This window comes from Hippopotamus amphibius, chromosome 12 (assembly GCF_030028045.1).
Source record: "Hippopotamus amphibius kiboko isolate mHipAmp2 chromosome 12, mHipAmp2.hap2, whole genome shotgun sequence".
NCBI classification, from domain to species: domain Eukaryota; kingdom Metazoa; phylum Chordata; class Mammalia; order Artiodactyla; family Hippopotamidae; genus Hippopotamus; species Hippopotamus amphibius.
The window spans coordinates 31,613,553-31,626,294 of NC_080197.1; the positions used below are offsets into that span (position 1 = coordinate 31,613,553).

Consider the following 12,742-nt stretch of genomic DNA (forward strand, 5'->3'; position numbering starts at 1 on the left):
TTAGAAATTCACTTATACCCATGAGTTTCCCACACAGAGGTGCCAAGAGGCTACAAGGGAGGTCAGGGTCTAAGTTCCAAGGAGAGGCAGGAGCTATAGGTGAACATGGGCAGTCAATGGCCAAATGGGCTCTCACTTGAATGACACAGAGTATAGAGAAGAGGGTCCAAGGTGAGAGTCCGGAAGAGAAGGAAGAATCAGCAATGGAACCTGAAGAGAGACTGTTGAAAATGCAGAGAAAAAGAGCATAACATCCAGAAGGCCAAGACAGAAGGTGTTTCAGGAAGGAGAGGCTGGTAAGTGACCACTGAATTTGGGGTCATGGAAACTGCTGGTCACCTGGAAAAGACAGGTGCTGGGAATGACGAGGATGGAAACATAATCAGAGAGACAGGGAGGTGGAGACAAGAGGCAGAAAAGGTAAGATGGCCTGGGATCCAGGCAATAAGAGAGCAGACTCATTCTGGATACAGGAGGAAGCAAGTGTGCACCTATCACTACCCCCACCAGCTTCCATCTTGCAAAAAATGCCCCAGGTTCTCTCACTTTTTTTTTTTTTTTCCAGGTTCTCTCACTTTGAGAGATGATTCTATCATCTGTTGTGGTCCCAGGTTCATTTTAGGCAAACCTTGGCTCCATAAGCTACCACTGTTCTAAGATACTGGTGAAAATGTTAATAGGAAGGGATGAAGATGACATACTCAACTCGAAACCATCCTCCACATTTACATAAAGTACCACAGATGTCAGATGGGAGACAGACTACATAAGAAAAATAAGCAAAAAGGGAAAAACAAACGAAAGTCCTCAGGACAGAATAATTAACATTAGATCTTACAAAAAAACACCAAGCCCCAACTCCACAGAATTAGTAAGAATTAACTAAAGAAAGCCTTTCTTGTGAAGAGTTAAACGTCACAGGCAGCCCCTCAACTCCCCCTGGTAAAGTAAAGGCCTGGGTGTTGGAGCTAAGGAGCCTGGGCGCAGAGGTCCACCGAGTCCCTGAGGCATGGCCCGGCATCCTAGTCAAGGGCTCTGAGGAGACTGACAGGGCCCCTCTTACCCGAGCTGGCGCCTGGCCTCCAGGAAGCACTGCTCCCCCTTGTGCTGAGGTGCTGGAGCTGTCCCCTGGTCAGCCGAGCGGTGAAGGAGGGCATGGAGCCCAGGGCTGACGTCAAGGCAATTTCCAAGCTTTGCGACAGCTTTTGCTCATGGGATACTGGACCTGTTAAGAGATGCACAGACCACAATATCAAGAGAGAGGTTTGGCAAAAGACTAAAACGCAAAGTCCTCTGAGGACCACAAAATGGTACTTCTAACTTCAAATAGACACAAACATAAAGAAAGTCCTCCCTAATGTCTACTAATAGACTGTGATGACAGGATATCAGGAGTTAAAGCCCTGGGGTCCCTGGCAGTTTTTACCATCCCATACTGCTTTCAGGATTCCTGGGCTCTGGGCTAGCTTTCCTCCTACTGTACAAACTGCTGGACAGGCCTGGGCCACCTTGTGGCTCACCTGCAGAACTGCACCCTACTTTCTGAAGGCCTCCCTGCCTGACAAGGAAATGACTGCGGCAAGCAAACGCCCAGCTCTGTACCCCTGCTCCCTGCCCCCATTCCCTCCCCAACAGCCTTAGTCTGCTCTTTCCCCGTCTCCTCCCTGCTGGGGCCCCCTCAACTCTGCAGGGCCACTGGCCTGTACTCTCTCAGTGTTCGTGTCCTCTCGCTCCTTAGTGATTACTGAGTGGAATAATGAAGACCTCACTCTGCCTGTTCCACTATCCAGAGGGCCTTCTCTGGATATGGGCTGAGGGGGAAGGCAACAGAGGACAGGGACAGATGCCCAAGAAAGGACCCAGAGATCTGTCCGGTAATAGAGGTTCCCAAAGTGGTACCCTAAAAGTACCCAAAAGTGGGGAGTATTCAGTCTACAGTATGTAAGACATAGGATATCAGCTTGAGGCCTTGAAGGAGCATTGGTCAGCGTGGTCCTGGGTCACTGACAAATCTGTCAAGGCCAACACCACTGGAGACCTCCACAAACATCAAGGTCTAAGCACCTTTCTCCTCATCCTGCGCCACTGTACCTCAGATGCTTCCAGAAGTTTCTAGGGGTCTTGTTAACTAAAATTTACACTCAAAGCCTGAGAAGACACAGATGTAACCTTTAAGTATACTATTTGCATGAGCCTTTTAGACTCAGAGACTAAGACTAAGAGACTATCATTAAAGAATGATAAAATCTAAATAGACTAGTTATCATAAGGAAAAAGTTGTCAAAGAGCTATCTCCAAAAGCGCCAAGCACTGACAAACACAGGCGAATTCTACCAAACATGTTAAGAGTAAATGAGGGACTTCCCTCGTGGTCCAGTGGTTAAGACTCCGTGCTCCCAATGCAGGGGGCCCGGGTTCAATCCCTGGTCAGGGAACTAGATCCTACATGCTTGCCGCAACTAAGAGTTCACATGCCACAACTAAGAAGCCCATGTGCCGCAACTAAGACCCAGTGCAACCAAATTAATTAATTTGAAAAAAAAGAGTAAATGATTCTAATACTATTATATTGTTCCAGAGTTTAGAAAATGAAAATTTCCTAATTCTTCTTATGGAGCAAATCATTGATACCAAAACCTGACCAAAGATGGTGTGCACTCATGCGCGCACACACCTGCAGTCCAATCTCACTAATGAACGCCAAAATCCTAAATAAAAACACTAGCAAACACAACTAAGCAGTACACTAAAAGAAGCATGACCAAATGGAGTTTCTTGCAGGAATATAATAACGGTTCAATATTAAGAAGCCTATTAATGTACTTTACCACATGAAAGGATCTAAAGATGAAAAATCATAATATCTCTATTGATACTGAAAAGGCATTAGACAAAATCCAACCACCAATCTTGGGTAAAAACACTGAATAAAATAGGAATCAATGGTGTGGGAGAGTGTCTGAATGGCCCCCAATGAATCCCACCTCCTGATACTCATGTGCTTTGAGTGTGGACTGGACTTAGTGACTTGCTTCTTACAGAACACAATAAAAGTGATGAGATGCCACTCTGTGATTAGGCTCTACAAGACTGACTTCCACTTGTTTGCACATGCTGGTGTACACAGCTACCATGTTGTATGCTGCTCTGGAGAGGTCCACATGGCAGGGAATTGAAGGCAGAATCCAGCCACCAGACAAAACGGAATTGAAGCCCCCAGTGCAACAATTCAGCAAGGAACTGAATCCTGCAACAATCACATGAGTGACCTTGGAAGTGCATCCTTCCCCAGTCAAGCTCTGAGGTGGCTGCAGCCCTGCCAACACTTTGATAGCAGCCTTGGAAGACCCTAAAGCAGACAATCCAGCTAAGCAATGCCTGGATTCCTGACTGGAGAAGCTATAAGATAACAAATGTGTGGTTCTTTGAGCCAGTAAGTTTTGGTATAATTTAAGCTGGCAAAGCATAAAACAAAGGGCAAGTGCCAAGTGTCACCCGGGAGGAGCAGAGATGATGACGGGCTTGGACACAGGACAAGGGATTACCTGTTGAACAATCCATGAGCTCACTGGCAGCTTTCATTTTCTTAGCAGTGTGCTCTGAGGTAGTGGGTGAGACCAGAAGGCTTGTGGTAGAAAAACAGGAAGCACTGAAGCCAAGGCTACTGTCTGGGGCAAGTTCACCTTGCTCCATCTTCCTTTTCCGAGAGGGCAGAGCAATGGAAGAAGGGGTCACTGCCAATGCAGTCTGTGCTCTCCCAAGCAGCTGGCAGCCAGGGATGGAGTGCTGGAGCAGGAAATGGTCGATCCGGGCCTTCAAGGAGGGGTGAGGCAGGGGCTGGGAGTGTGGAGTAAAGGCTACTCCTGTGAAAGGGTCACTGGGCACTCGGCCCCATGCAGCCTCGCTGTGGTTACACTTCTCCAGCGTGCTCTTGTCAATGACCTTGCCTGAGGGCAGCAGCATGGGGTAAGGCATGATCTCCAGGGTGATGGGATCCAGGAACTCTTCGGGTACATCCCGAATTACCTCAGCCAGGTCCTGCAGGCTGGAGGGGGCCTGCTGGCCCTCAGGATCACAGTCACTCTCCATGGGCAAGGCCGGGGCCTGTAGAGACAAGTCCTGAGGGAGGCTCTCTGAGGCAACCAGCAGGACACCGTCTATCACCTCCTGAGAGCAGGTTTTGGCTGGCTGACCCCATACTTCCAACCGCCTGATACAAGGGATACCACTGCCTGTCACATGGGTGATACAGATCTTGAGATGGGCCACATGACTAAGAGAAAGAGCCCCTTTATTCCAGAGCTCCTGGGCCACGACAGCAGGGGAGGGGAGTGTGGCTTCCATTGGGCCAAAAGGTGGCCTGGCCTTGAAGCCCCTGTGGCTAAACACCACTTGGCTCTGGTTTTTCAACAAGACTTTGCCCACCAAAGTGAACGCTTCTTTGTCTGGAATGGACGGCTCATCGGGGCCTGGGGTCCGGCACTCGGGGGTATTCCAAGACGCTCTGCTGGATAAGGCAGAGGTGTACATTTCCAGGCCAGTGACATTCTGGCCTCCCCCAGATGTGAGGTCTATGTTAATTCTACAGATTTCCACATTGAAGGGAAAGGAAACTGTCACATAGACTGGTGGCTTAATGAAATACTCTGTCCTAAAACCATGACTTCTCTTTGTGAGGTCTTCAGAGATGAGATTTTCTACTTCATAACCATCAGCTGATATCTAGATTTAATGACAAGAATGAAAGACATTGATCTGATGAGATCCAAATGAAGATAGATAGTTTTCAAGAACTTGTCACTTCTAAGAAAAGTCTTTAAAGAAAATCTGAAGTTCCTCATTTTAAATTTCCTCTATTACATCAACTTTTCCTGGGGCTTTCTTTTCTTTTCTTGGCAGGCATCCAAGATCAGGTCAAAGGCTGAGGGCAACTGTGTCCCCAAATATTGCCCATCCTTAAAAAAGGAGCAACAAAACTCTGCCTAACCACAAAATTCCCTTCAAAATAACATCTCTGTGAAAAGGGGGCAGTAAACAAGTGTTTTTTGTTTTTTGCTTTTTTTTGTTTTTAAATTTCAGAGGATGAAAATGTACAGATTTAGGGAAAAATAAACATGTTCACTGAAGTTGTCAATTTTGTATTTGGACTGTATCAATTATAACAGTTTCCCTAGGAAGGCACAACAAAAGAGCTTCTTGTAAATCTATGAATGATAAAAGTTGGGAAAAAAAGTCTGCACAGAGATAGGGACCACAAAAGACTATGGGAAATTTAAAACAGAATATGCTGGGGTGGGACTGTGAGTAGCTTTTTCCTTTCTCTCATTTAATATTTCCAATATTTGTTATAACCAATGGAGATTTAAGATATCGTTGTCTGAAGGAGTCAGCTTAACAACCTGGGAACCTGAAATAGTGTGCCGCGTGCAGAAATTCCAAATTAGGGGAGAAGTCCAATTCTCCCCTTGGAGTTTCCTTACTCCCTGCTCTGGACTGTGGAAAGATACCCTCCTGTGCACAAAAGGGGAGGCAGCTTAATTCAGATAATAAAGAACAAGGAATCCATATAACAAATAGAAGCCATTATTTCTAGCACGAGAAGGTAGTAAGAACAACGGCAGGGGAGAGAGAGAATTTCTACCTTCACTCTGACCTTCAGTGAAATTAAAATTTATCATCAAAGGGAAGAGAACCCTCCACAAAATGAGTCACCACTCAGCTTGTAATGGTGCTGTCTGACTCTAGAGGTGCAGACTGACCCACGCTTACCTAAATATCATGAGGTAGACTCTAAAACAATGACGGTGAAAGCACATTAAGCCTGAATTAAGTCTACATACACAAGGCAGGAAAGGGGGAAAAACATGAAAAATAGATGTCGTATACTTATGTGTATACTTGTTTTGTTTACCTTGTTGCAGTAAATTCTTGGTCTGAACTGTGGGAGGCAAAGATTTATTACCATCTTTATGGCTGAAAGGATAGCTTCCAAGCATCAGAAATAGCCTTAAATGAAAAAAATAAAACTTGGTATTAGACAAGTTAAAATTCAAATCTAAACTTTTAGGAGCTGATTCCTGAGATATGAGAATCAAACAGGATAACAACAAAACTTTAACACACACACATTCTCATACTCACTCTCTTTGTATACTACATGTGATACTGGGAAATTAGCCACTGAAAAATTACAAAGCAGATTTCTTTTGCAGATTGTGTAGTTTGGTTCTCTGGCTGACAGTTGTTCTAAAGTCCCAATGGAGGCAAGGGCCTATCAGCTCTGCAGGGGGCTCCCCATAAGAAAGGGAGGGTCAGAAGTGGATAAGCTCAAAGAAAAAAAGAGGACTACTTAGCCAGAAGGTTTAGAATGAAAAGGGTCACAGAAAATAATCATAGCGGTGCTATGAATCTTTGTCATTTGACACTTGTTAATGCAATTATGTTTTCTCACTAAAGCGAAAACAATTAGAAGAATCAAAAACATCATTATTGAGAAATAGAAAATCTTAGAGTTGAAAAGCACCTAAAAAGAACATCTAGGCCAAATACCCTTGAACTACGCAGGGGTTAAGGGCACTGACCTCCACACAGTTGTTGAAATCCATGCATAACTTTACAGTCTGCCCTCTGTACTGATGGTTCCACATAAGTGAATTCAACCAACCTCAAATTGTGTGGTACTGCAGTATGTATTGAGTGAAAAAAATCCACACACAAGTAGACCTGCACAGCTCAAACCTGTGCTGTTCAAGGGTCAACTGTAGTCATTTTGGTGACCAAGATCCAGGGTAAAGAAATGGATGAAGGTGGTCAAAAGGTACAAACTTCTAGTTATAAGAGGAATAAGTTCTAGGGATGTAATGTACAACATGGTGACTACAGTTAACAACACTCTATTGTATATCTGAAAGCTCCTAAGAGAGCAGATCTTAAAAGTTCTCATTACAAGACAAAAAAAATAAAGTAACTACGTAAGGTGATAGATGTTAACTAAGCTTATTATGGTAATCATTTCACAATATATACATATACAAAATCATTATGTTGTACATCTTAAACTTATACAATATGTCAATTACAGCTCAATAAAGCTGGAAGAAAGAAAATGACTAATGTCCAACAGCTTCTCAGCAGAAAAATAGGGAAGCCACTAGAAATATCCCTCCCAGTGGTAAGCCTCTCCGACGGATTTGAATTCCTTAGATGAGGCCAGTGAGCCATTCTCTGCTTTTCCATCTGACAGACAAGGCCATGAAAAACTCACTGGGACCCCTCTGGGGTCTCTGTGTTGTCATGCTCAGCGGGTGCCATGTGCAGAGGCCAGGCGTGTTGGGCACCCTGCATCAGTTTAGTGACGCACTGCACAACAAAGATCAGCCAAGAGACCTTTGAATGTTTATTATCTCAGCCTAGCCCCTGTCAGTTTTTACATATAAACACAAAATACTTTTAACATGGTTTTAATACATGCTGAATTTTCTAGGACGGGAACTTCCATGTAAATCATAGGAAGATCATACTTTACTTCTGGTCTTTACCAATAGGTGTTCACTTCTGAAAACCACATCACTGAGAGAAATGCTAATGTATCTGACAGCCCACATTTGTAGCAGTCTGCATTCACGGTGATTCTAACACGTTGGTAAAAGCTTTTGATTACTTTTTTTTTTTCCAGGCTGTGCCTCGAAGCTTGTGAGATCTTAGTTCTCTGACCAGGGACTGAACCCATGCCCAGGCAGTGAAACCACTGAATTGCCAGGTACTTCCCTTGATTACTTCTTTATTCCTTCCAGTATGGTCATACCCATATTCTCATATATGCGAATAAATTTTATTATCACCCTTTAAAGTTTTTACTTTAAATTACTGTTATGGCATTTGTGTGCAAACATATATGTTTGTTTTATAACTATATAGGAAGGTTATATTATCTTTGATTTTAAGTTCAGGACAGTACATTACAAAATATGTATTATTAAAAGAGAGAGAAGAATCTGATGAGGTAGAGAATTCTTAGCTTAGTACCTCCAGGCTTTTAACACCTTCTTGTTCTCCACAATAACTCAAAAATAAGTGTCTGTGGAATTACATCTGCAAATATTCTCAGAGCCCTTGTATGTACCTCCTTTTGATCAGGAAACCAAAACTCATTTACAGCAGCACTTCCCTCAGTTCTCCCGCCCAAACAGGGCAGTGGCTTCTCATTAAGTTTTTGTTTTGTTTTGAATGTAAATTTAAGCTATTGAGTTTAATTTAATATCAAAGTATTAAAATGAATATATAGCCTGGACCAAGGAAACAGAACACTTCTCCTGAAAAAAGCAAGCCTAAGATTTGCCAGAGGAAAACAGACAAAATGATACTGACATAGATGGTGACATGACAGATTTGCAAGTGCAGAGCTGAGCTGGTCCTAGGTAAATACGTGAAGTTAGCCAGCTCTGGGGTTTGCAAGGGTTTTCTTTTCACTGCCACAGGCAATTCTCTCCTCTCCTCTTTGCCCTGATGGGAGGGGGCTTAGGTAAGAAAAAACAAAGAGATAGAAACTGTGTTATCAAAATACTGAGAGGTGGTTCATTTTAGTAAGATAAAGGCAGTCATCTCTAGTCTGCAATCATCTCTATCCCCACAGTCCACATCCTAGGCCTTTTCTCTAACTTTCAGAGACAAAAACAAACTCTGGTAGTTTGAAGTACTGAAGTACTGATCTGATTTCTTAGTGGCAGGCACAGATTTCACTAACATGTACATTCTTCCTATCTCCTGTTATCTTCTCGGACATTTCATACTGTGGTCTTTTAACTGTGATTTATTCTACATATCACAATATTCATTTATCTGAGAATATAAATGCCAGAACTAGAAGAAGTTGGGCGGGAGTCTTCTTGGAGCCATGATGAAGAGCTTTCCTGTGAGTATGATGCCAAATGGAAACATCTTCAAAACTTATCTGAGTACCCAACTCAGTAGTAAATGGTAGCATGAGATAGCGTTGCCCAGATGAGACCACCCTCAGGACAACTGCCCTTTGCCTTTAACCCCTGGCTCAGCTATCACCAGGTACCTGCTTCTATGGTTGGACCTGAGAGATGACCAGAATGAAAAGGACAAGGACTTTCGAACTTTTGCTGTCTCATAACTGTCCTTCCAATCAATGAAGTAATTTAAAAGGTTTATCTGCACTGTGTCTCAGCAAACAATGCTCACTCTTCTAGTGAGTCATTAGACAAAGACCCTCTAGTAGCAAAAACACAATTCTGGCCAGGGAAGTACATTCACAAAATGGCTTAGAGGAGGCCACCAGGGATTTTATTCGATTTAAAATCTTACCAACTGGTTGGCTCTGAAGTGGGTACTAATGTCCTTATTTTGTAGATGAAGAAACTGAGGCTCAAAGAAAGATTAAGCTGTGACTCAGATTCCAAACCTTTCTAAACCACTCTAGTTATTGTCTACTTGTACACAATTTACCTTGAAGGATTTTTTTTTGGTAGGGAAGGTTTTTTGTCCCCCTGGTTTTTAAAATTAATTAATTAATTTATTGGCTGCGTTGAGTCTTCATTGCTGAGTGTGGGTTTTCTCTAGTTGTGGTGAGCGGGGGCTACTCTGCATTGCAGTGTGCAGCGTTCCCAGTGCGGTGGCTTCTCTTGTGGAGCATGGGCTCTAGGCGCAAGGGCTTCAGTAGTTGTAGCTCAAGGCTCAACGGTTGCGGTTCACGGGCTCTAGAACACAGGCTCAGTAATTGCAGCATACGGGCTTAGCTGCTCCGCAGCATGTGGGATCTTCCTGGACCAGGGATCGAACCTATGTCCCTGCACTGGCAGGTGGATTTTTAACCACTGCACCACCAGGGAAGTCCCTATCTTGAAGGATTTACCAGGAAGTTATACGGCTTAAAGTCAGATGTTCTGCAGATAACTTACAATCTCTCTTCCCCTGTTACTTAGGTCAAGCTTTGGTATCGTTCCTTTTTTTTTTTAATCAATTCTTCCAAATTTACAATTAATGTGGCTATGCTCTACGATGTAGAAATTTAGAAACCCTGACTGCCCTTTGCAACATATGTTGGACCAAGCCTCAAATTGTTTTTTTTGAGGAAAATCTTTAAGTAAGCTGGCCTTCTATTCAAGCATCTCACCTCATGAGGCTTCTCAACCTTCAGCAGAGGTTAATTCCATCAGTCAACTATTTAAAGCATGTGGACCTGTATCTGACCAGACACAGCCCACTTGTTCTCCACAGCATTTGCCAAAATCTAATTTGAGAGAATATTTACAGAGACTGTTAGTCCATCCACATTAAATTCTTTTTAGTGCCAGCCTAAGTGGCACCTCTTGCCTCCTGCCTGGCTCCCCTGGTGGCTGCTGCATTCACATCCCACACCACCATCTGACAGACTTCTTAGCAGTGTGGAGCCTCATCTGCAGCAAAAATAAATGTAACACATTTATAAAAACTCAGTGGCCAATCTGTGAAGATTTACAGGACACAAGGGTGGCACCACACATCAACTGAGAACCATGACTTTCGGCTCTGGAATATATTACTCCACCGAGCTGCCCCTCAGAGCAATGTACTGAATCATCCTCACCCTCATCCCAGCCACAGCCATCACCACACCGCTTGCCCCACTGCAAATACTCTCCCCAAACAGTTCACTGGTTCTGTGTGGCTATTAGCAAGGAATTTTATACAAAGCAGCTCTATAAAGTTGGGTGCTGTTTTATTAGGCTGTCAAAATGATCATTCTCTATTCTGCGTGGTATCCTCTCTTTGAGACCCATGAGAAAATTCTCTTTTTGGTCTCAGTACCGGGAACAGTTGCTTCTTCCAATCAACTCAATATTTTAAGTATGACTATGAATCGTATAATTAATCATGATCTTTTCTTTACTTTGGCTGTGAGAAAGCTCAGAATAAAATCTGTGGCCTATCCCTCAAATTTCTCTCTGCCTGAATTCTTCACTTATTTTTATATCATAATGTATGTTGTGAAAGCTACCTTAAAATCATTTTGGAACAGGATGGGATATAAATAAATAAATAACCATCCTCTTTTAGGTGGACATTTAGGTTGTTTGCTATTATTGTATAATACTAAGATAAAAATATTAAGCAGATTTTTTTGTCTTAGTATAACTTGATTATTTATTTATTTATATATTTATTTTTGGCCGCGTTGGGTCTTGTTGCTGTTCGCAGGCTTTCTCTAGTTGCGGTGAGCAGTCTTCTTATTGTGGTGGCCTCTCTTGTTGCAGAGCACAGGCTCTAGGTGCATGGCCTTCAGTAGTTGAGGCACGTGGGCTTAGTTGCTCCGCGGCATGTGGGATCTTCCCGGACTGGGGCTCGAACCTGTGTCCCCTGCACTGGCAGGCGGATTCTTAACCACTGAGCCACCAGAGAAGTCTCTGATTTTTTTTTTCTTCAGGGGTCCTACGTGTTTCTTGTTAAGGTTGCTATTTATGAACAGGATCCTTTAACACCATTAATTTTTCTAACCAGTTTTTGCTATATTAGGAAAGCTTTTCACTTTTGTATCCTTATTATAGGTTCAGTTATCTTTTTTTTTTTTTTGGTCACGCCACACAGCATGAGGGATCTTAGTTCTCCAACCAGAAATTGAACCTGGGCCCCCTGCAGTGGAAGTGCGGAGTCTTAACCACTGGACTACCAGGGAAATCCCTCAGTTATCTTACTGAACTCATTGATTTTAACCAATTTTCAGAGTTTTTTTTTGGGGGGGGGGGTTCTATAATCTCAAAAATAATGAGAGCCTTTTTCTTAAAATGGTAACTCTTATTTCTGTCTCTCATCTTATTATATTAGCTAAAACTGCCAGAATTATATGAAATATTATTAGAGCTGCCATGCTTGTTTTGTTCCCATTAGAAAACGCCTCGTGTTTCACCTTTGAACATAATGCTGATTGTTAGACTGAAATATTCATTTTATGTTAATATAGCACTCATTTTCGTGGATTTTTGAAAATTAGGGATATGCTTTGAATTCTGTCTCTATATATTGAGTTTTATTATTTTTCTTATTTGACAGATTGAGATATAACACATTTTCCAATTTTAAGCCATCCTTTTATTCCTAAGATAGGCTGTATCTGGTTGTGGAAGATTGTTCTTTAAATGTTTTTCAAACTCTACTGAATTTGATTGGTCATATTTAATTTTAGATGCGATAACACTACACATTCATGTAACATTTACAAGCCCTATGCTAGGCACTGGAGTAGAGATAAAAATGAAATGGTCAGGTGGTGAAACTATGTATGATTCTGTAATACACAGCATCATACATTTGTCAAAATCCACACAACTGTACAACAGAAAAAGTAAACTTTAATGTAAACTATGAACTTCAGTTAAAAATAATATATCAATTTGGGCTTATCAATTATAATAAATATACCACATTAATGCAAGATGTTAATAACCGGAAAATTGTATGCAAGGGAGAGGGCATAGATGGGAATTCTCTGTATTATTTGATCAATTTTTCTGTAAGCCTAAAACTGCTCTTAAAAAATAGTCTAACAACAATAAAATAATAATAATAATGATGATGATGATGATGAATGTTTGGGGAAAAGTGACGGAAAACAAATTAGGACTGGAGATCAACTGAAACAAGTGACTGTGCCATTACAGGATTTGAGTGGCAGACTCTTTAAAGAAAATCTTACAAATCATGGTATCTGTTTCTTTGGGAAATAGCAATGCCCAAACACTGC

General features: G+C 42.3%; 1 protein-coding gene across 4 annotated transcripts in view; it reads right to left on the reverse strand.

The window, feature by feature from the left end:
• UBOX5 (U-box domain containing 5) overlaps window positions 1-12,742 on the reverse strand; it is a 33,653-nt gene that overhangs the window by 2,115 nt on the left and 18,796 nt on the right. For 3 of the 4 annotated variants that reach the window (XM_057701811.1, XM_057701814.1, XM_057701810.1), the window contains exons 2-4: window positions 5,912-6,006; window positions 3,546-4,722; window positions 1,064-1,225 (exon numbers count right to left, since the gene is read on the reverse strand). In XM_057701811.1, coding sequence (XP_057557794.1) covers window positions 1,064-1,225; window positions 3,546-4,722; window positions 5,912-5,965 — 1,393 coding nt within the window. In that variant the 5' untranslated portion in view covers window positions 5,966-6,006. Of the gene's footprint in view, window positions 1-1,063; window positions 1,226-3,545; window positions 4,723-5,911; window positions 6,007-8,367; window positions 8,484-12,742 lie in introns of those variants that run through there. The other variant, XM_057701813.1, reaches the window with a different exon arrangement.